The 21,550-nt window shown below is 43.5% G+C and overlaps 1 protein-coding gene across 2 annotated transcripts; it reads right to left on the bottom strand.

The window, feature by feature from the left end:
• Nucleotides 1-908: 908 nt before the first annotated feature.
• Nucleotides 909-16,614, bottom strand: LOC143843363 (vitamin K-dependent protein C-like). 2 transcript variants are annotated; one of them, XM_077349327.1, is made up of 9 exons: nt 16,455-16,611; nt 15,841-15,927; nt 12,292-12,452; nt 10,733-10,757; nt 10,132-10,242; nt 8,245-8,385; nt 4,079-4,185; nt 2,319-2,436; nt 909-1,566 (listed from the first exon to the last, which is right to left on the bottom strand). In XM_077349327.1, the coding sequence occupies exons 2-9, from the start codon at nt 15,908-15,910 to the stop codon at nt 986-988; spliced, it is 1,314 nt and encodes a 437-aa protein (XP_077205442.1). In that variant the 5' UTR covers nt 15,911-15,927; nt 16,455-16,611; the 3' UTR covers nt 909-985. The 2 variants fall into 2 exon arrangements, with proteins under 2 accessions (XP_077205442.1, XP_077205443.1); XM_077349328.1 differs by lacking the exons at nt 2,319-2,436; nt 4,079-4,185 and having other exon boundaries at nt 16,455-16,614.
• Nucleotides 16,615-21,550: the final 4,936 nt, after the last annotated feature.

The following is a 21,550-nucleotide window of genomic DNA, read 5'->3' as shown; positions in this document are numbered from 1 at the left end:
AATCAGCTCATGTGACAAACAGTAAATCAATAACCAATAAACAGTAATACATCCTGTTGCATGTGTATATCAGGAGTGGTCTGAATGTTTAAAAAGTCACCAAGAATCTCTAGATTTATAAAGGAAGAATTCAACATACAAAATTCTATTTGGTTTGGGAACAACATAACCTAAGGACCACCTACTCCTGAACTTACCCAACCACTGAGATCAACTCCAGGGGCTCTTTGGGTTCATTGGCTATCTAAGGCCAGATGGCAGCAACCTGAGAAAGGGCCTTCTTGGTCATGTCACCAAAATGATAGAATCCATCTGTCCCCCTCTTTCATTGTCTTCTGCCAACGTTTGAAGATTTACCTCACTGACCCACTTTATTTATTTATATATATATATATATATATATATACATACATACATACATACATATATATATATATTTATTTAGATTTATATACCGCCTTCCCCGAAGGCTCCGGTACAAATGTTTTGACTTTGTATGTGCTCTGCTTAGGTGTTGTTTTTAATAGTTTTTATACTAGGTATTTTGCTTGTTTTAATGTTTTTGACTTTGGGGATCCTAAACTGGATGGAAAGAAGGTATAGAAAAGTTTTAAATAAATACATCTCTTAAAGGATAATATATCTATGCCGAGTCCACATACATATGCATACCTTAAAGGCTTAGGAATTGTTTTGCCAAATCAGCCCAGCACTGTTTGTAAGAATAAATTGGTAAGAATAAATGGAAAACGGCAGAGACAAGGTGATCCACCAGAAATTGGTCTGCTGGGAATCATGGCTTACCTTCTGCCCAACTGTGAGAGGACTACTCACGAGGGTGCAGTATAAAAATCCCAAAATAAATACATAAATGCACACTGAGGAAATAATTAAGGAACGCAACACACTTTTATGTGGTATACTCTGTATTTATTAGCAGAAGATACTAGGCAAACGATTGCTGGGCACATTATTATAGTGATCATTATGCTCCTTTTTTAAATTTCGGTTTTTGTGGTGTTTTTAGTTGCTGATCAATCCATTCGAGGTAAGAGCTGATTTTGGTGTAGATTCCAAAGTTATCAGGATTCCCACAGCCTTCTCCCCAGCTCACCAGCCCCACTAGGAACCAGGTCTTTTTGAACTGAGTTACCATAGGACCGCCACTGTCCCCATGACAGGAATCCCTCTTATCGCCTAAGATCCCCGCACACAGCATGTTGTCTGAGATTAAATTCTGCATGGCATGGGCACATTCATTCCGAGGTGCCACAGGGACTTCAATATAGTTGAGGACAGAGGTGTAGTTAGTTGCAGAGTTCTCACTCTGGGTACCCCAGCCAGTCACCACCGTTTGTGTCCCTTCTTTCGTCAGCTCCTGCTTGGCAAGGTTCTTGACAGGTAGGCATATGGGCAGCACGTACTTGTTGAAGAACACTGGACGGGCCAGGTGCAACAGTGCAATGTCATTATCAGAGCTAGTCTTGTTGTAGTTTTCATGAGGCACAAGCTTGTCAGTTAAGATAGCTTGTTCGCCATCATCTGATCGCCAGCGATGGTATTTGCCTGTAAGGGCAACAAGAAAACAGAGAGATTTTTCCATACTTCAGATGGAGCATTCATCATTCCTTCAGCCTGCTCACCCACTCTTTCTTACATACATCTGAATCCTAAATCCTAATCCAGCAAAGGTTTTCCACTTTATTCTGCTAGCTGTATGCACTGAGTTTAAAAGATCTGATATAGTGGGAAACGGCTACCTAGGCTTCAAGATTTGTGAGCAGCAATAAAGCAAGCTTGGATTTTATCTTTATGTTAGCTTCAAGAAGTGATGGTAAATCACACACCATCTCACAAAACAACTGATAATTCTTTGGGTCCCCCATAATTGAATTAATATCTGCCACCCTATCTCTTCCTATTTTTTTTTCCAATCCACTCTTGAGGTCATATTCTATGTCCCCAGGAGTAGACTAGGAGGAGAAAACATTATTCTGGAAAAGAACCCCACCCCACAGTTCCCCTCAGAAGGGGCAAAGGGAAGAAGAACAGGCTCAACTCATGGTAGCAGCTTGCACCAGTTTCCCACAGGACTGCCTTCTGTGATGTGAATCTCGCCTCAGTTGGGGCCAGAGTAGTCTAACAAAGGGGGAGTCCTGGAGCCCATGGGGCCAGTGGAACTTTTCCTGGTGGTCTTAATGACCATTTCATCCTTCCATGTCTCTATGGGTTGCCCATTCTTTTCTTTGAAAGGCAAAGCCCTGATGTATTAATTGAAGTGTCCCATATTACAAAGAAAGGCAGTCCTTTTTCCATACCAAATTTCAATTTGAGTATTTCTTCTCCTTCCAAACAATGAGCAGCTGTCAGCACCCAGGTGGGGTGTATAAGAACGCCCCCACACTTAAATTTCCCTGCTCCATTGAACAGCATAACCTGAAACGGAAAAGAAGAAGTACAGGGCCACTGTTTCTTTTTCACGCATTATTTACCTCACAGAACACGTTCAACATTGCTTTGTTGGAGGTCCCAGCATCTAATATTTTGCTTTCTGTGCCTAGTGATAAAAGCCCCAATTCCTTTCTAGTCAAAGAAGATAGAGGAGAAAATGGAAAAAAATTATGGTAGAATGCTCTTTTAGTGTCACTATTTCATCTTTTACTTTCTTTTTCTTTTCTAAGACTTTGTTTTACTCTGCAATCTTTTATTAATGAAAATCTTTAATAAAAATAATTTTAAAACACCTGTCTAAACAAGATATTTTAAAATGGCCCAGAATACATAACACCAGATTTTCTTCTCAATTTTTATGCAACTGTGTTCCTCTGCCAGTGCGGTGTTGAAATTTGTACGGGAGGCTAAATCCACACATGAGTTGGTTATTGTGCTACAGAAGCAGTCATTTGAAACCAAATTTTCCTGTTTGGACAAACTGTGAATGGCTGCAACAACAGTATCACGTCCAACAATGTGTGGAATTAGCTTCTGCCGAGGACTGGGATAAGATCATCAATCAGCTTGAAGGTGACCCAGAGACAGTCATGTTCTCTCAGCTTAACCTACCAACCAGGATAAAATGGAAATGGGGAGAACCATGCCCTGAACTTCTTGAGGAAAGGACACATATAAGTAGGTATGTAGGCATACAGACTGACACAGCAGAACAAGTCTGCCAAACTGCAGAAACCGTCTTGTTCTACTTGAGTTAAATCATACAGAAGATAATTACCCCCAAGTCTAACATTTACCAAATATTACATGACTCCATTGTAATTCACGTTTCCATTAAGACAACTTTCTCCCATCAGGAATCCATGTATGAGTTCAGTAAATGTCATATTCTCTCCTATGTATAAACAGCCATCATACTGTGTACAGGATTTTGGTATATCAGGGTGATTCTGTATGGGGTTATTACCTTTGACAGTTCAGCCTAATTTTGTTTTTTTTTAATAACTGCTCCTGAAGCTCCACGCAGTGTATCTGAACTCTTGAGCTGGTGATGCAGCTGGAGGTCACGATGGCAGACAGACACGATCTTTGAAGTGATTATGTTCCCACCCTTCACAGGAGTCAGAACCAGAGCTTAGGTACAGGTTAAGTAAGTTACTGTCGTTTAAGTGTGCCACTCGCATGTACATGGTCCACTCGCATGGTCTATATCTCAATGATTAGTCTAGGCTATCTTGATCTCATTAGATCTTGCTTGGCCCTGGTTAGAACTTGGATGGGAGACCAACAAGAAGTCCAGGGTTGTAGAGGCAAGCAATGGTGCACCAGCTCTGATTGTCTTATGCCTTGGAAACCCTATGGGATTGCCATGTCAGTTGTGACTTGATGGCAAAAAGGTTTTTTTGTATGTTATGGCATGATAATACTGGTGGTTCTCTATTGGTCTGTCAAGTAAGATGGTTGAACAAGAAAAAAATATTCCTTAGCAAACAGTAGCAACATATATGGGGGGGGGGGGGTGTCTTGGAATGCCTGATTGGGAAGTTTTGTGCCAGCTTCTAGGAAAAGTGAAATCTTCCCAAGGAAGCGACTGTAGGTAATTGAAGAATTCCTTGAAACTCCTTACTTGCCATGGGCTGCTTCCTTTCTTTCCGGCTTTTCCTGCAATGAGTTTAATTTTCATCCCACTAGTTGAAGCATGGGGATCCACAACTCTCCCACAGGGGAACTCCACTGTAAAAAAGTAATTGAAGGATTGTATAGAAAGATTAAAATATATATGTGGTAGTCCCTATGAGATCATATTTAGAAAAAAAATTCCACTCTACTATTCAATCAAAATCATCTTATATTTTCTTTATTTCTGGGAACTGTGTGAATCCAGTTAATTATTCCATTCTCAGCTTCCCATTGAATCAATCTGAAGTAAATTCCCAGTCCTTTTTAGCAATCAAAATGAATTTTTAGCAAGAGCTATTTTGCACAAGGTATTACTGTTTTGTTCATTTTCTGTACCTATGAGGTATCCACAGTATTGCTATTTAATGAATTATTATTATTATTATTATTATTATTATTATTATTATTATTATTATTATTATTATTATTATTATTATTATTTTGATTTATTTCCCGCCACTCCCAAATGGCTCGTGGTGGGTGTCTTAAAACCCCATTAAAACTCCCATTAAAAGACTTTAAAATATTAATATTTTCAGGGCTCAGATTCTCTCTCTGTGATCAGGATGGCAATAAATGTTTTTATTTCAATGATTTAAATACCGCTTTATTATTAAATTGTCATTGGTGAAATGTACATATGGAGACACTGTCTACAAACTGTGGCTCTCCAGATGTCCATGAACTACAATTACCATGAACCCCTGCCAGCACTATGTTGGTGGGGGCTCATGGACAAAAACAAAAAGCTGGTATGGCAAAAGAAATGGGTGCCAACCTCCAGGTGTGCATGGAGATCTTCTGAAATTACAACTGATCCTTTAGCAAATGGCTGCTTTGGAGGGTGTGCTCAATACTGAAGCTCCTCCCCTCTGCAAACCCCACCATCCCCAGGCTCCACCCCCTAATCTCCAAGAATTTTGTAGCCTAGAGTTGGCAACCCTAACTATTTATGTAACTCTGCATATACCCAGCATTTATTTAGCTGGAGTTGTTTTTGTACAAATCAATGACAAGTGAAAATTAGTACAGTAAAGATTTATAGCCAGGTGGCATGCTAATACTGTATTTGTAACTGTTTTGCAGGAGTGGCAGCCAAATTTAAATAAGCCACTAGGTATATGCAGTGCAAAGCACCAGTAAATTCCTTCCGGCGGCATCCTGTTTACATCAGTCCTTCTGGACTGTACCACTATTCAAACTGTAGGTGGAGGTTAATGTACTTGAAATTCACTCATTTAAAAACTCGCATGCATTAGAGTTGACCATATATAAGGAGAATTTTTTTAACATACACAAAACTATTTTGATGTGCTAATTTAATATATACAAAGAGGTTTTGCTTTTACAGGGGGGTGAGGTGAGATCAAAAATACAATTCCTCTCTCAACTACAGTTGATACCCCAACTAACTCATTATACCACTTCCTTCTGCACAATGTACAGAATGCTTCTCCTATTCTGACCACTAGGATCGGAATGCTTAACTGTGTGCTTTACAGACCAGAGTACACAGTGGACTATATATGTATTGTCCTCTATATATTTATTGAGAATTCCTACCCAGGAAGATATGATCCCACGTCAACACCATTATTGGCATGGCCAGTTGTCATACCCCCTAGTCGCCCCAATTGGTAGCTGTTTTGTTAGGGTGGGCATATAGTTATAGGGTGGGCTTATAATTATTTCCTCCAAATTGTTTTGTACGTTTCCTGAAAAGTTTTTATGGGTTTTTTAAATGGGGTTTGTAACAGAGGATTGTATTTTATTGTATAGGGATTGTTATGTAACCTGCCACCAGCTGGCATGCCAAGAGTGACAGGTAACAAATCCAATAATAAATAAGAACCAAGAATAAATAAGAACCAAGCCCTCATTTCCTTGTATGGCTGCTTAAGTCGTGTTCTTGGGAAGCATTATGGGTTGAATCAGCTATCTTTTTCATTCAATTTCGTTCCATTCCCTTTATGACTACAGCATTTGTTCCACATTGCTTTTGTCTATGCGATTCCCATGATCCTGAGCATAACCTATGTAGTGGTCACTTTCCATTTTCATGGACAGAAAAGCTGGTTGCATCTACCCCATTGTGTACCTAACCATCTTTCTCTGATTTATACCTAGTTCTACATGCAACAGCACAATAATTCATGCCCACTAGGTTTTATGAATAGCAATAATTCTAATCACTCAGATTAAACTGTTTCCTTTGTTACTCTCCATAGTAATTAACAAGACTTTCTTGTGAAGGCAGCTAATGAAGCACCACAGGGAAGAATCACACTACTCATCTATCTCATGCAGAGATTTGGATTGGGTGATTATGCAAACAACACTCAACTCCATATCATCATACCAGGGAGGCAGTGGATATGTTGAGCCAGCATCTGGAAGCAGCAAGGGACTAATTGAGGATAAGCAAACTGAAATGCAATCCAGGCAAAGTGGAAGAGCTTTGGTAGTAAAACTCTGGGGAAAAGCATTTAAAATATTTTGCATTTTTATTACCACAATTATGGAGTTAGAGTGTATAAGAAACTATTGCTTTGAGCTACCTTTCAAGGTTTTTTTTAGAATTATGTGGCAATAAATAAATAAATAAATATAACGAGGAACTACTGAAAAAGGACAAGGAACGAGGAACTACTGAAAAAGGTGCCTTTAAATTAACATTCATATGTTAAAAGATTCTATATAGGGTTAGAATTACAGAATCATACTGTTGGAAGGGACCTCCAGAGTCATCTAGTCCAACCCCCTGCATAATGCAGGAACTCACAACTATCTGCCTACCCACAGTGAGCCCAATTTCATGCCCAAATGATTCCTGCCACCACCAAAAATCTCCAGAATCTCCAGCGTAGCCTGGAGGAAATTCACCTACCATCCCACAATGGTAATTAGCAATTCCCTGGGCCACAAGAGACAAACACCTTCCTGCCCACCCACTCACAATCTGCCTAAGTTCATAAAATCAGCATTTCTGTCAGATGACTATCTAGCCTCTGTTTAAAAACTTCCAAAGAAGAAGAACCCACCAGCTCCCAAGGAAGCCTGTTCCACTGAGGAACCGCTCTGTCAGGAATTTCTTCGGGATGTTTAGCCAAAAATTCTTTTGAATTAATTGGTTCTGGTCCAACACTGGAGCAACAAAAATAACTCTGCTCCATCTTCTATATGACAGCCCTTCAAGTATTTGAAGATGGTTATCATATCAGTCATCTTCTCTCCAAGCTAAACAGATCAAGCTCCCTCAACCTTTCCTCCTATGACTTGGTCTCCAAACCCCTCACCATCTTTGTAGCCCTCCTCTGGACACACTCCAGTTTCTCTACATCTTTCTTCAGATGTGGTGCCCAAAATTGAACACAGTACTCCAAGTGAGGTCTTATCAGAGCAAAGTGGTAACATCACCTCCTGTGATCTAGACACTGTACTTCTTTTAATACAGCCCAAAATCCCATTTGCCTTTTTAGCTACCAAGTCACGCTGCTGACTCATGTTCAGTCTATCCTTTTCTGCCAAGACAAGTCTCACCCATCCTATTGTGATGCATTTGATTTTTTTTTAACCCAAATGCAGAACTTTACATTTTTCACTATCAAAATTCATTTTATCTCAGTTTTCCAGCCTGTCAAGATCATCCTGTATCCTGATTCTGTCTTCTCGTGTGTTTGCTATCCCTCCCAGTTTAGTATCATCTGCAAATTTAATAAGCCCCCCCCCCACTATTCCTTCATCCAAATTATTTATGACTATGTTGAATAACACAAGGCCCAGGTCAGATCCTTGAGGCACTCTACTCATCATTCCTCTCCAAGAAGATTATGAACCATTTACAAGCCTGTTCTGGGTTGGAAAAACCCTGGGGGTGGGCTAGAAGAAGGTGGGGTTTAGAGATGAGAAGGCACTCAGCAGGATAGAATGGCATAGATCCCACCCTCAAAGGCAGCCATTTTCTCCAGGTGAACAGATCTCTGTAATCTAGTAATTCCAGGATATCTCCAGGGTCCACCTGGAGGTTCACAACCCTCATTCAGTAATCAGGATGCATGTTATTTGAAATGCCTTGGACTGATGCCAAGCAAGCTAGTGTGAATCCTTCCTTACCAACAGGCTGACATGAAATATGATCATCCTTCAGCTGGTACCCTGAAGCACAACTGCAATAACGTCGGCCCTTCTCCTGATCTTCATGACAGAAATGCTCACAGCCACCATAGTCAACGGAGCAGTTGGTGTAGTTGGTCACTGCATAGCAAAATCATTAAAATATGTAATAAAAAAGCATTATTTATCACAAAAATATTCACTGGAGTGGTCACTTTAATGTCCCCTTTAAAGCTGTACAGAAATACAAATGTTTGAGGGCCAGTTCAGATTACCCCAGCCTGCTCTGTCGGCAGTGTAAGGTCATCAGGAACATGTGTTGGATCCATATGAATATTCCTGCCCATTGAGTGTAGTTTCCCCTCCTCTCACTACCTTTTTGTGGAAACTTGAAATGCCCCTAAATCTTTTACCCCAGGGAGTGGGCACCCTTAGGAACAGGAACAGAGGGCATGTGGGGTTATCACAAGAGAAGCAAAAAAACTGCATTCAGTGGGCAGAAGTGTTTGGATCCCAGCCCCAAATGAGGCTGCCTCAAACTCTCTTTGGTCCAGCCAACCAGTTCAGTATTGCCTGCCAGCAGTAGTGCTCCAGGACATCATGCAGAGGAACAAGGCTGGCTTCAGGTTTGGGGGAGATAGGCAGAAATTTCCTAGGGCTCCCTTTCCTTTCCTCTTCCTACCACTTGGCACTGATACTAGGAATGATATCCTCCAAGTGGGACCTGGGGATCCCCCAGAATTATAACTCATCTCCAGGCAATAGAGATCATCTGGAGAAAAGAGATATATTGGAGGGTGGAATTTATGGCCTTGTACCCACTGAGGTCTCTGTCCTCCAAGTCTCTAGCCTTACTCCATCCCCTGCTGGTAGCTGGGGGGGAGGGGTTGACACCCTAACTGATACCTCCCACCCACTTGCATTCCTCTCACCTGTTTGTATGTCCTTCCTTTATCTGAGCACAAGCCTTCCCACTAGCCATGTTCACAGATGCCTGTAGCCCTTTACCCAGCCTAGGCAATGCATGCATGCAAGGAAGGATGGCTGGTGGAGTGGTAGCAAATGAGTGGGCAGAGGGTCTGACAGCACCCCCCTCCCTTCGGTGGAAGCTATTTTTCAATATATGCCAACATAGATCTTTCTAGCATGTTTTGCACTGTAGTTTATAGCAATGGGTATAGACTCTGCATATGGCATGTTTTGTCCAGTGCAAATGAACCCCGAGGCAGCTCCTATGGGACACAGATTTAGAATATTGTGATTGAGCTTCAGATGAGAGGTTGGCCACTAGTGAGGGGAAAATTGTAACTTTTCCAGAATTCAAACCACCCTATTTAGTGTTGGGAAACTGCAGTCTTGCCTCTGGCTCCAGCAAGATATGCCCACTTAGAACACACAAGAGAGCTAAACTACAGTTTGCCAGCCTCTTCCAACAGCACATGAGGGAAAACCTTCCTGCAAGGTTATTCCTTCACTGCTAAGAAGCAAAAACTTGATTTTCGCTTGGTAGGACTTTCCTGGTTTCACAGCCTGTAGCAAATATACATCTAGAAAGACCTTTGGATCAGCATATATTTTCTGCAATGATTTAATTATTAGGGGTTCCATGTTTTGAACAGCAAAACAGAGGACATATTTCCCAACTGACTACTTCAAACAAGAGGCCACAATGACACATCTAATTTTAAATACCTCTTTGATTTAACCTGCAGAATATTCCTGATCTTTCAACGCCAAAACAGGACATTTTCTTCTGTTTTTAAAAAAGAGCCCAAACGAGGACATACACCAAAAAAAGAGAGCTGAACTTTAAACAGTACAAAGCACATTATACAGCAACAATGTTTGTGTTATATACAACAATAGAGGACTGAGGCATATAATTACCATGTTGACACAGCTGTCCCTCCCAACCTGCATTACAAACGCATTGAAATCTCTCAAAGCCGTCCACACAGGTTCCATTGAAACATGTGACATTTTCACATTGATCTCCATCTAAAAAAAAATTTGCAGAGAAACTCAGATCATGAGCCATGTAGTTTCACTACATGTTAACGGCCAAATACATCTCCTGTAGGTTTTCCCAACACACAGACAAGGACAGACAGACTGAGAGAGGTTACTTCCTTTGTTGTAATCCATCTCCTTTATGAGTATGGGATTCCCAAAAATACCAACTGCCCCCAAAAGCAGTACATTTGGAAGGAACAATGGAGAAATTTTGGATGCAACCCTGGTTCCAAATTATCAAATCACTAGATGCACACAAAGTCCATTGCTACAGCTGAGTCATTTGTAGCTTTTGAAGTACAGATCATGGAAAGTACCCACATAATTCCCTTTTAGCACAAACCGCAGCAAGGAACAATAGCTAACTTAATGCACCTGGTCACAACAATCCTTTGGAGTACAAAAATAAATGAATGGGGAGGAAAGAAATAAATTTCCCACTATAAACATGCAAAGTGAACACTTCTTTACTTACCAACATACTTTGTCCAAAAACCCATCTGCAAAAACACAAAATCTAAGTTAAAGTGGGAAACAGATTATTGTTCCATGAATGGTGTCACATCACGTCCATCATCCTTGATGGAGTCATTATGAGAACGAACTAGTCTTGGGGCCCCACCAATGTGTACCGCAAGAATTTGTGCTCAGGAGTCTTGCATACAAGAAGCACAATTTTTTGCCAGGAAGGACATGGTCAGAAGAAATATCCTTTTCTATATTGCCTCACATCTCAGTACTCCCATTGCAGTGCTGGAACTAGCTAATTCTTCTGTAAACAAAAGATTGCAAGGTATTGTTGTTTAATGAAATATTAATATTTTCAGAGCTCATATTCTCTCTCTGTGATAAGGATGGCAATCAATACATTTTTAAATTTCAACGATTTAAATACCGCTTTATTATTAAATTGTCATTGGAGACATATGGAGACACTGTCTACAGCAGGGGTGGCTGAACTGTGGCTCCCCAGATGTCCATGCATTACAATTACTGTGAGCCCCTGCCAGCACCATGTTGGTAAGGGCTCATGTTAATAATCCATGTACAAAAACAAAAAGCTGGTATGGCAAAAGAAATGGGCGCCAACCTCCAGGTGGGCATGGAGATCTTGTGAAATTACAACTGATCCTTTAGCAAATGGCTGCTTTACAGGGTGTGCTCTATACTGAAGCTCCTCCCCTCCCCAAACCTCACCACCCCCAGGCTCCACCTCCCAATCTCCAAGAATTTTGTAGCCTACAATTGGCAACTCTATTTATGCAACTCTGTATATTCCCAGCATTTATTTAACTGGAATCATTCTTGTACAAATCAATGACAAGTGAAAATTAGTACAGTAAAGATTTATAGCCAGGTGGCATGCTAATACTGTATTTGTAACTGTTTTGCAGGAGTGGCAGCCAAAGCACCAGTGAATGCCTTCCGGCGGCATCCTGTGCTGGAACTAGCAGTGCTGGAACTAGCTAATGGATAACATTTTCAGGGCAATTCTTCTGCTAACAACAAAATGCAACTCTAAGTGGCATCCACCATTATAGTTCTATAGAGACCACATTGTCCAACCCAGCATCATATTGCCTTCAGTGACATTCTGTAGATTGTTCACACAGCCAAATCAAAGGTGTGAAAAATGGGAATCGATAGATCACAGTCATAGTCTTGCTTTCCCAGATGCCCATCTTACAACTGAACAAATATGTTCAAAGACACTGAAAGTGGGTTGGGAATGGGAGAGAAGGTAGATGTGACTATATAACCACTGTGCCACATATGCAATTCTACCTGCAGCTACACATCCCTGTAGATATCCAACAAGTAGCTCAAGAGACTGCCTGGGATGACAATGCCTTTAAGGGTGCCAACGAAGCAGCATCCAGTCCAAGAGCATTTCCAAAATCACTTGCAACACTACATTGATGGGATGAATACTACTTGGGCCACAGAGTGATTTGGGTTGGCCTCACTGAAACCATAGGACAATCAACATGGCAATGTCATTTGATCCTCAACCATCATATGATAACAACTTACAGTTGCTTCTTTGGTTTTAAATATCTCATTGGCTTCCTCAAAGTCACATCGTTCCTCATAACATTCTCGCTCCAACGAGCCTCCCTTGAGCTCCTCCAAGAAAGTATTTTCCCTCTTCTGTATTTTCAGCACTTGATTTGCTTCCCTGCCACTGTAAAACACTTTGAACAACAATGGAAAAGCCATACAAGCCAGTAAGGCCACCTTGCTAGCAGTAAGCATGGTCAGACATCTTGTCTAATTTATGGTAACTGAGGCAGAAGCAAGTATTTTTGAGAGTTCTGAATAGAAAATAATGAATGCTTTTGAAGTTACTAAATGGACAAACTCAACACAATCCTAAAGCCAGTATGTGCTTAAACCAGTAAGTAATCTCCACACTATATTGGAAATGTGCTGCCACTGTCCCTGCTGATACAAACAAGTGTTACCATGGTGACACATTATAGCCATATTGGTGCAGAGTCCCAAGTCTATAAATCCCAGCTAGGATACATGTAGCTTAAATGATGGCATGGGGTTACATTCCTCTGGTTTAATGTTGTGCATACTTTGAAAGCATGTACACAAGGGGCCTTTGGTAATGGGAACTATAGAGAAATGGCAATTTGTACCAAAAAGGAGCACTATGCACAGTCAAGGCAGACATTGTTATTTGTACCATCTGTATCTGTATCATAAATAAAGCCAGACAGGGATGGTGGGAGGAGTTGGGACTCATCGAGTGCCTGATTTGCTGACTGTCCAATGAGCAGTCAGTCAGGTAGGCTGTCCTGCCCTGGCTGCCTCCCCCTCCAACTTCTTCCACGTGGAAGAAGTGCCAGCCTGTTCTAATGTGCAGATGCCCAGAGGTGAGCGAGCTGGGAGGAAGGGATAGATGCCCTGGGACTACAGTCAGGGGGAGGGCAGTCACCCAGCCAGCGGCTGGAGCATGGGAGGGAGAGGAGACCAACACTAGTTGCCACAATGTGTGTGTGTGGGGAAACAGAACTCCCTCCACTCTAGGTGTTGCCTTACCTGGCTGGCTCCTGGGCCTGATCTAGGTGCTGCAGGTGGGGAGACATGGGCCCTCACCGCTGCCTGCCCCCTAGTGTACCCAGCCCACCTCCAAGCTGCACTCTCGGCCAGTTGTGCAGCTCAGGCAGGTGTTGGCCTGCTGTGTGGAGGCTGGTCAGCTGGCGGCCGGCAGCTGGGGTGGTGGTGAGCCATGGGGAGTTGCCATGGGGAGGCAGGGAGGGGACCTGGAGCAGCCGTGAAACCAGTTGTCTGTCTGCCCTCCCTCCCCTGAGCTGCATGCTCAGCTGGCTGCATTGCCCAGGAAGGTCATACAGAGTCCATCCATTTGGTAGGCAGGGGCTGGATGGGAACAACTCCGGTCTTGCCTGTGCCACCTTTGAAATTCCTACCCCTTTCCTCACTTCCCCTTTCTTTACCCCCTTCTTTCCTTCCTCCCCCCTCCTTTAGCCTTTCCTTCCTTCTTCCTTCATTCTCTGTCCTTTACAGCTTTCCTTCGTTTCTTCCTTCCTCCCCCACACCTTTACCCCCTTTCCTTCCTTCCTTCCTTCCTTCCTTCCTTCCTTCCTTCCTTCCTTCCTTCCTTCCTTCCTTCCTTCCTTCCTTCCTTCCTTCCTTCCTTCCTTCCTTCCTTCCTTACTTCCTTACTTCCTTACTTCCTTCATCCTTCAATCAGAGCTGGTTCCCCCTCCTTTACCCCCTTTCTTTCCTCCCCCCTCCCTCCACCTGGAGATCCTAGCAACCATTGTATTCTGAGGTACAATGGGCTTTGTTCCTAGTAACATAATACTACTTAAACTGGAGCACATCTCTAAGCCTTGGAGTTGCAGCTACTGGTGTGCCCAGGGACACAGAATTCCTTCCTGAGGAGCAGAATGGAAACTTGCAATCCTGCTGAAGAGTTTCATTAAGACGCCCATCAACTTCTGTAGTGAGCCAGCTTGGTGTAGTGGTTAAGAGCAGCAGCTTCTAATCTGGCGAGCTGGGTTTGATTCCCTGCTCCCCCACATGCAACCATTTGGGTGACCTTGGGCTCTCCACAGCACTGATAAAGCTGTTCTGATCAAGCAGTGACATCAGGGCTCTCTCAGCCTCACTGCCCTCACAGTGGGGAGAGGAAAAGGAAGGAGGCAGCGTGATGTCAAAAAAGCATGAATTCCAGGGGGGCTGACCTGGCTATAAGGTGGGCATGGCTGTTCTCCAGGCCAGCAGACCAGTGTTTCAGGGCAAACTGTTTCCATACATGTTGTATGGGGTGTCTGGGAGTTCTGCAGTGCAGAAAGACAGCTAACAAATGCTTTAAATAAATAAATCCCTGCTTTATTTAGGGACTTGGTGCCTAGGGACTCCAAAGCCATTGCTGCGCTCTCAGTCCTTTGAGTCTGTGGGAATCTCTTTTCTCTTTCGAGAGAGAGAGATCATGGGGTTCTGACTAGCCATGCCAGAGCAATGCTGGTGATGCATCCGCACCCACAACTTAGGCTGATGTTTCCCACTACAGACTTTTAAGAACCCAAGCTCAATGGCTAAAGAATATCAGAACAATCAGAGCTGGTTCCAGATTTTGGGAGACCTTTGATAGAGTTCCCAGGGCCTCCCTCCCCTCTTTTGACCACCAACTGGCCCTGCTCACAGCTTAACGCCCTCCCACCCATCCTCATGTCTCCCCCCTGCCTGGGTCTCCTTCCCCCGCCTGTTTATGAAACCTCCCGCCTCCCATGCTCACAATTGCCTGCACCAGGCTGCAACCATTTCCCTGGCGAGACCAGGAAGTATGTGCAACTGCAGCTGTGGCTGATAGAGAGGGAGCGGGTAGACGGGGAGGTTGGTGGCAGTGGGCCCTCCTATACATCCTGGGCCCTGGCAGCATCTCCTCCTGAGGGTATACTGATGCCTTCCCTGAGTGCAAATTTAAATTTGAAGCCATTGTTTTATCTTTATCACATGTTGTTGAGGAAAACGAGGCAGCTTGCTGGGAGGGGGGGGGGGTATATAAATCAAATAAATAAATAGTTTCCCATCAGCAAAAATAGCGGCATCACATTATATGTGGAATAGACCAGTAACATTTAATTAAAGTTCAAGGGCCAGAAAAGCCTATGCTTAGTAACATAATTCGGATTCCCTCCAGTCTCAGGACAGCTTGGAAATGAGCTAAAAACTTTTCTGCTTGCAAGATTTGACTTGTAAGTTGCTTGTGAGTTGGAAGGGTTACATTTTGATGCCCATTTACCCAATTGAAGCACCATCAGTCCTAAAGTCTACGGCACTCCAAACAGTGTGCAGCTGTAAAATGATATCAATGCATGTAGGATCCTCCTAAGCTATACATAACAACGAAGTATAAACGTTTGAGCATTTCCTTTTTCACTTTACCTGCACATTCAGGTGACATCAGCCACTCCTACTGTCTCATCTCAACTTATTTTGAGGGGAATTCCCTATACATGATCATGAGTTTAAACAGGCAATGGGGACAGCATGCAGGATAGAGAGTTTCTCCAACAAGACCAAATCAAGAAAGAAAGATGTTACCTGAGGCTTCATGTCCACCACGCAATACAAAGGTAGCTGAAAATACCCAAATGTTCACAATTTTCCACATCGTACCACACTTAAAACCTAAGAGAATAACCACAAAAGGAGACAACAGTTTTTAGGGCAATATATGCTCCTTTTATTATATTTCTAAAAAATATTTCTATTCCTTTATCTAAACACATTCCATTATGTGAACTGGCATACAAAATATGGTTCATAATCCAGTAGTTAGTTGTGTTTTTATATTTAGACTTGCACCCCCTTATAAAAACTGGCAGTAATTTTATCCTGTTGTGGCCCCTCATTAACTAATTAATTGGCATGATTGTGACTGTTCATGAGAGTATATCACTCTTCGTGTTCTATGGACTTTTATGTTCCTATCTGAAAATGACTCAACTAACTTACGAGAGGGTTTGTGTTTCCAAAGCCAGAGGCGATATCAGAGAACCCAATTTTATGCTGAACATATTTACTTTTCTTTTTTGTTTTACCAACTTCCCACAGTTATTTCCCACACATACTACCTTTAATATCTTTAGCTAGTTTGTAAAAAAAATTACTCCAAGAAAGAAAAGCAAAGGCAGAAATACTTCCAAAAGACTTACTGATTTCAGCAGCTGACTCAGTGTTGCCCACAGTTCTGCCATTAGATCCAGAGGCCACTTAGTTAATACACAACCTCAAATATTTACTCATCAGACAGACACTGGTATTTCCTTTCAGTCAAACAAAAAACGCTTCTATGGGATTTAACAGGGGTGATACCAGGGATCACTTGATTTTTGGCATCTTCTCCGCTTTTGCTGAATGTAGGAAAACCAGGTAACAGAAAGGAAAAATTACTCTAGTTTTTTGCCCTTCTTCCAAGGACCATGGATAATAATTTAAGGATCAGTCTAAATTACCTTGGTGTGTTTTTGTCTATTTTGCTTTTGTTTTGTACTTTCACAGCTTTGAATAGTTTTCCTACGGGCCGTTCCTCTCCTGTTCCCTCCATCCACTACTCTACTCAACAGGGAAAAATAATTAACTTGCAAAAGAGATTCCTTCCCTAGTTATCTCAGACTTAGTGGTTTGATAGGCAGAGCTGGTAATAGGAGGGAACTGGGGGAGGTTGCCAGCCTGTGAGTGGTGGGTGGACATCTCTTAGAATTACAATTGATCTCCAGACTGCAATAATCATACCATTTATTTAGATATTTATTCTACTTCTCCTGAAGAAAACAGCTCTTTTGGAAGGTGGATTATATGGCATGATACCCCACCAAGGTGCCTAATCTCCCCAAATCCCATTCTCCCAGGTACCACCCTAAAATCCCCAGGTATTTCTGAATCCAGAGTTGGAAATCCTGGACTGTAAAGTGACCAGATTGTCCCACTTTTGGAGGGACATCTGGGGGCACCTGGCAAATTGTACTTATGTTGAAATTAAAATATATATATTACAATACTATTTTTGCGTTCTATTAAAATTTTTGTTGCTCCATATAGACCAAATTTTTAATCAAGAACCCCCCTGGTCAATGGTGTTCCGCTTTACCATTGTTAAAATCTGGTCACCTTAGGCAAAAGTCAACTGGAGGGCTCTGGAAGTCAGCCTCATGAAGATTTGAATTCAGTTCTGCATTGCCTTCCACATGTCTCTAATGCAGTGGTTCTCAACCTTCCTAATGCGGTGGGCCCGCAACCCTTTAATACAGTTCCTCATGTTGTAGCGAACCCCCAACCATAAAATTATGCAAGTGTTCTTTCACAGAAATTAAACCAAAACTGACCAATGGTGTGAAGATCCATTGTAAAAAGGTAAAGGTATCCCCTGTGCAAGCACCGGGTCATGTCTGACCCTTGGGGTGACACCCTGTAGTGTTTTCATGGCAGACTCAATACGGGGTGGTTTGCCAGTGCCTTCCCCAGTCATTACCATTTACCCCCCAGCAAGCTGGGTCCTCATTTTACCAACCTCAGAAGGATGGAAGGCTGAGTCAACCTTGATCTGACTGCTGGGATTGAACTCCCAAACTCATGGGCAGAGCTTCAGACTGTATGTCTGCTGCCTTACCACTCTGCGCCACAAGAGGCTCTACTGATCCATTGTACATGATTGTATATAAACTGTTTTTTCCCGCGGTTTCTCAGTTCAGCTCTGCCTCTTGTCCCACCATGCTGATCTCGCTCTTGTCTGCTGCCCCAGACAGACGAACACTATCTCAATCTACCCCGCAAAGCTGTTGTGTGGATGGCGTCCCCCGCCAGGCAAACTGCTTGCCTTGCCACGACCCCTGTGAAAGGGTAGTTTGACCCCCAAAGGGGTCTCGACCTCCAGATTGAGAACCAGTGCTCTAAGGGTTGCAGAGCACAGTAAATAGGGAACCCTTCTGCAAAGTCTTCTACAAGGTGGCAAATGCTTGCCTGTCACCAAGCCAGCACTGAAGGAAGGCAAGATCAGCCAGCACAGCTCATGGCTGCTACAGTCATGGTCAGGCTGTGGTTTCCTAAGCTTGATGTTTGTATGTTTGTTTCCCTCTTCCTTTCCTTCCACTCAGCTCAACCAGATCTTTCCTGTAAACCTTTCCTCTTTTCAACACTTTCCCTCCTTTTATGGTATGCCTTTATCCTCTCCGGGCGCAGGGTGACCTGTGAGTGGGCTCCGAGTGGTGGAGTGGGCCCTGCACTCCGTGGCCTTCCTGCAACTGCAGGGTGGCAGCTGCCAGTGGAGGCGGGCAGCCTGGAGTGCAGGAGCGAGCCTGCGGGGCAAGTCTGGAGTGTGCTGCGGTGCCAGGGGTGCGGCGGCGGCTGCTGGTGGCAGCGAGTCCAACAGCGGTCCGCGAGGTAAAGCAGCGGTCTGGGGTGGCTGCTTGCGGCGGGGCTACGGCTGCCGGACGGCGTGGTGCCGGCCCCTGGCGGCTCTGTTGGTCTGCGGGCGAGCTGTGGTGGGTGCGGGCAAGGTGGGCGGCGGCCGCGGCGATGGCGATGTTTCTGGCGGCGGTGCAGCCCGCTCTTGGGTTGGGCATCTGGCGGGGAGGCATCATATTGGTGGGGGCCACAGCGGCGGCCGCTGGGCCCTCCTTGGCGCGCGGGCAGGCGGCGACCTAGTGTGTGCAGAGGAAGCTAGGTAATGGTGGCGGGCGGCCGCATGCCGGTGAACTGGGAGGGGGAAGAGCCTCCCGATTCGTCAGTCCGGGGGAAGGGGCCTATCGGCACCCTTCCTCATCCTGGACAGGGCCCACTCTCGGGGCCCTTACTGCTTTATTTTATCCGCTCCGCTAGGAGTGGTTAAAGATGACACAATCTTTTTAGAAAATGTCAGCAAAATCAATCACAGTATTTTTCATCCAGCACAACTACACAGTAAATTTGATCTTGCTTTTGTGCAAGCTAAAGATACAAGTCTAAAGTTAAATAGATTTCTTACTGATTTACTTACTAATAATTTGTGATATATACTTTTAACGACAGCCTGCTTCATGAGATGTAAGAAGTGTGCCTTATGTTGGTACACACATATATGTATGTACAAATATAAAATCACAAAATTAGACATAGTTTGGGGATCAAGGTCATATGGGGCAGGGAGCACAGTGGTTCTCAGCAGCCCTGATGGCAGGGAGCTGAGTTGTTTGTTTTTCCTAGTAATCCAACCTTGTGCATTTGCAAAACATTTAGTGTACAAGGCCAAAGGCCATTACAATTAGGGCACAGAGGGATATACACAACTACAGCAAAACCAAGAACATAATGTTTTTAATATTCAGCCTTATTTGCTTGTTCCCCAAGCAAAGGGTGTTCATGTAAAGTGAAGAGAGTAATAGCAGCACATTAAAGACTAAGAAAATCTGTGGTAGGGTATGAGCTTACCACAATTTTTTTCAGTCTTTTAAGGTTCTCCAGGACTTTTACTCTTTTCTACTGCTACGAACAAACACTGCTACCCATCTCGACTCCACACCTCTCTGTTTATGTGATACATCATGCACACTGGCTCCTACATTGCCATTCCTGCTGCCTCCCCACCATGATTCCCTATTCCAGTATTTATCAGGAGTAAAACTGAAGATATTGTTGATCCAATCCAGGAAATATCAGGCTGGCAATATCTGGTTGGACCTCCTGACACTTATTACTGCTCCTCCTATACTTCAGTGCAATACCTGCACTCATCTGAGCAATGCCTGTTAAAAAATGCCACCCTACAAATTGCTAAAATCAGAGCCACTGGTACCCAAGCATCCACTTTGGTGGCTACCACTTTGTAGAATGACTTACCTGAGGTGATCAGGTGAGTTCCCACACTTTTATCATACAGCAGAATGCATAAAAAGGAATTATTCAGGAAGACTTTTATGAAGGGACAAGAACTGTAGCTTATGGTACTGCTTATTGTCTACTATTCTTGTGTGTGTGTGTGTGTTTTTGTGTACTTCCCCCCAACATATTTATCCCAATGGCCCCAGTCTCAAACAAGTGAGAGACTGTCACTGTAAGTACAGGATGGCCAAGAAAGTACCACCTACTAATAATGGCCTCATTCTATACGAGTGCTAATCTTGAAAATTACTCATTTGTACTGCCTGGAGATTTTTGTGTGTCTCAGCATCCCTGTTAACAAAGAGTTAGACCAGAGAGAAAACACAATGGTTGGGAAATAAAACATGTGCATTTATCCCTGGACATGAAATATGGCTGATGCAGGTCTCCCCCCGCCCCCGCCCAACCACCACCACTTCTGTCCCATCCACCACTGAAGTAGTGGCATCTGGAAAAATAGACAGTAAAAGGATCTCTTCCTCCCTGTCAATCACGGAGATAAAGACTGCTGCCTTGGAATGTTTGGGAGAAAAGCTGCAAGTAGTCACCAGGTATCACTGAAGACATGGAACGTCCACAGGTACCTGCAATGGAAGCGAAACTGAATTCTTGTAACATACCAAGGCTCATGCTTTCATGTTTTCTGTTTTCTCAAAGACATCTTACTTAAATGTCATGATTAGAAACAGTTTAAAGCTTCTGTCTCTACCCAAGACCACAATCAGGTTTTAAATCGACTGCCAAAAGAGGTGGCGAGCTCCCTCTCACTGGCAGTCTTCAAGCAGAGGTTGGACAGATACTTATCCTGGATGCTTTAGACTGATCCTGCATTGAGCAGTGGGCTGGACTACATGGCCTGTATGGCCCCTTGCCTGCTGCTATCAGCAAAGCCATCTCGCAGTGGGTTACATGTGATAAAATCCCACAATAAAATATTAATTAAAAAACAATTAAATGACAACCCAGCGGCAAAATCCCCCCCCCCCAAATCCAATAGCTCCCCTCTGTGCCTTATGGGAGAACTAAGGGGAAGCTGCGAATCCAGGTGCATAGGCTAAGAAGGTTGTCTGGCCTGGAGGGGCCCCTCTCATCTTCCGCACTCTGGCCTCAACAAACGACCTGGCAGAAGAGCTCCATCTTGCAGGTCCTGCAGAAATATATATTATTCTAAATATATATGTTACTTCCCAGCCAGTAAATATAATCAGCTGGAAGAACCAGTCCTGTCTGGTCTAGAATTGCCATGGGCTTGGGGGGGGGTAGAGAAATACTTGTAAATTCTGCCTCATGTGGGAACCTAGAATGCCCACCCATATGTTGCTCCTAGGAGAAATTGGGGTGGGGGGAATCAGAGGTCTCATAAGGGAAGGGGGAATTGGCAAAAATCTTCCCCCTC

The sequence above is a fragment of the Paroedura picta genome, chromosome 8, assembly GCF_049243985.1.
Source record: "Paroedura picta isolate Pp20150507F chromosome 8, Ppicta_v3.0, whole genome shotgun sequence".
NCBI lineage: Eukaryota > Metazoa > Chordata > Lepidosauria > Squamata > Gekkonidae > Paroedura > Paroedura picta.
Note: the sequence above shows the minus strand (reverse complement) of the source record. Positions and strands in the feature narration are given on the sequence as shown.